The following is a 2908-nucleotide window of genomic DNA, read 5'->3' on the forward strand; positions in this document are numbered from 1 at the left end:
CGCTGGCCGTGTCGGTGGAGCCGCACCGGCACGAGGGCGTCTTCATCTACCGCGGCGCCGAGGACGCGCTGGTCACGCTGAACATGGTGCCCGGCCAGTCGGTGTACGGCGAGCGGCGCGTCACGGTGACCGAGGGCGGCGTGAAGCAGGAGTACCGCACGTGGAACCCGTTCCGCTCCAAGCTGGCGGCCGCCATCCTGGGCGGCGTGGACCAGATCCACATCAAGCCCAAGGCCAAGGTGCTGTACCTGGGCGCGGCGTCGGGGACCACGGTGTCCCACGTCTCCGACATCATCGGGCCCGACGGCCTGGTCTACGCGGTCGAGTTCTCCCACCGCGCGGGCCGCGACCTGGTCAACGTGGCCAAGAAGCGCACCAACATCATCCCGGTCCTGGAGGACGCCCGGCACCCGCTCAAGTACCGCATGCTCATCGGGATGGTGGACGTGATCTTCGCCGACGTGGCCCAGCCCGACCAGTCCCGCATCGTGGCCCTGAACGCCCACACCTTCCTGCGCAACGGGGGTCACTTCCTCATCTCCATCAAGGCCAACTGCATCGACTCCACCGCCTCGGCCGAGGCCGTGTTTGCCTCCGAGGTGAGGAAGCTGCAGCAGGAGAACCTGAAGCCCCAGGAGCAGCTGACCCTGGAGCCCTACGAGAGGGACCACGCCGTGGTCGTCGGGGTCTACCGGCCCCTTCCCAAGAGCAGCAGCAAGTAGGCCCGGCCCGGCTCCCCTGCGTCTCCCCGGGACTGTGCTGTCTTCGCTGTTATTCTGGATGGTTGCTCTGTGTGCGTTTTGTTCTGTTGCTTTTCTATTAAATGGCGTCAAGACACGGTGCCCATCTGTGTGCTGGTGCCAGGCTAGGTTGCTGCGGTAACAATCAATCCCCAAGTTCAAGGGGCCTCAAACTGCCCATCCAGTAACGGCTGGGTAGCTGTGCTCTTTCTGATCACTCGGAGGCCTGACCACCTGGGGCCCATTTTCACACATGCTTCCTCTATAACAAGGGCAGGGGCAAGAGAACCGGAGAGTTGCTAATGAGCTTTTATCCATGTATTTGTTTATTTTTGTAGATACAGGTCAGGCTGTACTGCCCAGGCTGATCTTGAACTCCTGGCCTCAAGTGATCCTCCTGCCTCAGCCTCCCAAAGTGCTGGGATTCCAAGTGTGAGCTACCACACCTGGCGCCATGAGTTTGTATTTACTTTTATTGTGTACTTATTTGAGACAGTGTCTTGCTGTCACCCAGGCTGGAGTACAGTGGTGTAATTATGGGTCACCACAGCCTCAAATTCCTGGGCTTAAGGACCCTCTTGTCTCAGCCTCCTAAGTAGCTGGGACTACAGGCATGTCCCAGTATGCCCGGCTAATTGGTGGTTGTTGTTTTTTTACACACACACCCCCCCCCCCGCCACCGCCCCCACTTGATTTTTTGTGGAAATGGGGTCTCACTATGTTGCCCAAGCTGGTGTTGAACTCCTGACATCAAGCAATCCTAGGAACAGATGGGGCACTTCTGTTCACCCTGGCCAACCCTGACTCCAGGGGAGGGTACAGGATATTGATGGACAGTAGTTTAGTCAAACATACCTGATCCGTCCGACTCAAAGCCAGGGTCTTAACTACAGTAAGGTTTCCGTCCTTTACTCTTAAACGAAGCCCTTTTTGTGTTCACAATTACATTTGATCATCACACCAGCCTTGAGATGACTTTGGTACTGTTTTCATATCACGTGTGAAGCAACTGGGTTTCTGAAGGTAAACTGATTTCCCAAGCTTACACAGCCAGTGGGGAGGGAGAACTGAAACGTCAGCCTTTGGGGCCCTGAGTCCAGCGCTGTTCCCTCAGCACCAGTGGGACCTTGGGTCTTCCCCTCCTCCCGCCCCGTGGCGTGCATGGGGGCAGGGCTTGGTGGCCTCGTGGAGTTCTTTTTCCCCAGCCCCCTGGGCTACCCCTTTCTTGGTTTTTACAATAGCAAAACAAGGCAGGAGGACAGGATGTGGGTCCACCTAGCAGGCTGTCCCCACTGCTGGGCATAACATACCCAAGGTGGCATCACCAGGTTTGCGAAACAGCCAGACACATTACTCCCAGAAAGCGACTGTGTCCACAGGGCACTTCCTGCAGACCCCAAGACGCGGGACTCAGTGTGTGGGATTCTGGCTCTCTGAACCAGCCCAAAGGGAGCACAAGTGTGAGCAGTCCCAGGAGAGCTGGGAATGCCCCAAAGCCTGGCAAGTTCCTCCAGACTAGACCTTAGAAAGGCCTTCCATTTGTTCTTTTTTTTTTTTTTTTTTGAGTTGGAGTCTCACTCTGTCGCCCAGGCTGGAGTGCAGTGGTACACTCACAGCCACTGCAACCTCCACTGCAGCCTCAGCCTTCCAAGTAGCTGGAGCTACAGGTACATGCCACCACACCTGGCTTATTTTTTTATTTATTGTAGAGACGAGGTCTCACCAAGTTGTCCAGGCTGGTCTCGAACCCGTGGGCTCAGGCAGTCCTCTCGCCTCTGCCTCCCAAAGTGCTGGGATTACAGCCATGAGCCACCGTGCCCAGCCAAGCCTTTCATTTATTCATGCACTCAAGTACTCCAGAAATCCCCATTGCCAAGTGCTAAAGCCATCAGCATCTATTCTGGGAATGACAGCTCACTAGCACATCATTCTGGGAGTGGGGAGTCACCTTCCAAAAGAGATCCACACAATCCTTGGCTCATATTCTGACGAAGACATCGTTTGCTGTGCGTGTGTTACACGTCAGGTGCTTCCATGCACCTTGACTGACTCCATCCTCTCAAACACCGGCGGGAGGCAAGTGCTATCGCCCCCATCTCACAGGTGCAGAAACTGAGGCTCAGGAAAGTGACGAATCAGCCAAGGTAGTGTAGCTGAAAAGGGGGCGA

The 2908-nt window shown here is 56.2% G+C and overlaps 1 protein-coding gene across 1 annotated transcript; it reads left to right on the forward strand.

Annotated features, from left to right (window-relative positions):
* Window positions 1-2: 2 nt before the first annotated feature.
* LOC103257106 (rRNA/tRNA 2'-O-methyltransferase fibrillarin-like protein 1) lies at window positions 3-842 on the forward strand (the record flags this gene model as incomplete). The annotated part of the gene is made up of 1 exon (XM_008054838.1): window positions 3-842. A coding segment is annotated over one exon (720 nt), but the record flags the coding sequence as incomplete, so codon positions are not given.
* Window positions 843-2908: the final 2066 nt, after the last annotated feature.

Source organism: Carlito syrichta, unplaced genomic scaffold, assembly GCF_000164805.1.
Source record: "Carlito syrichta isolate Samal-C Ts95f unplaced genomic scaffold, Tarsius_syrichta-2.0.1 Scaffold301542, whole genome shotgun sequence".
Lineage (NCBI taxonomy): Eukaryota > Metazoa > Chordata > Mammalia > Primates > Tarsiidae > Carlito > Carlito syrichta.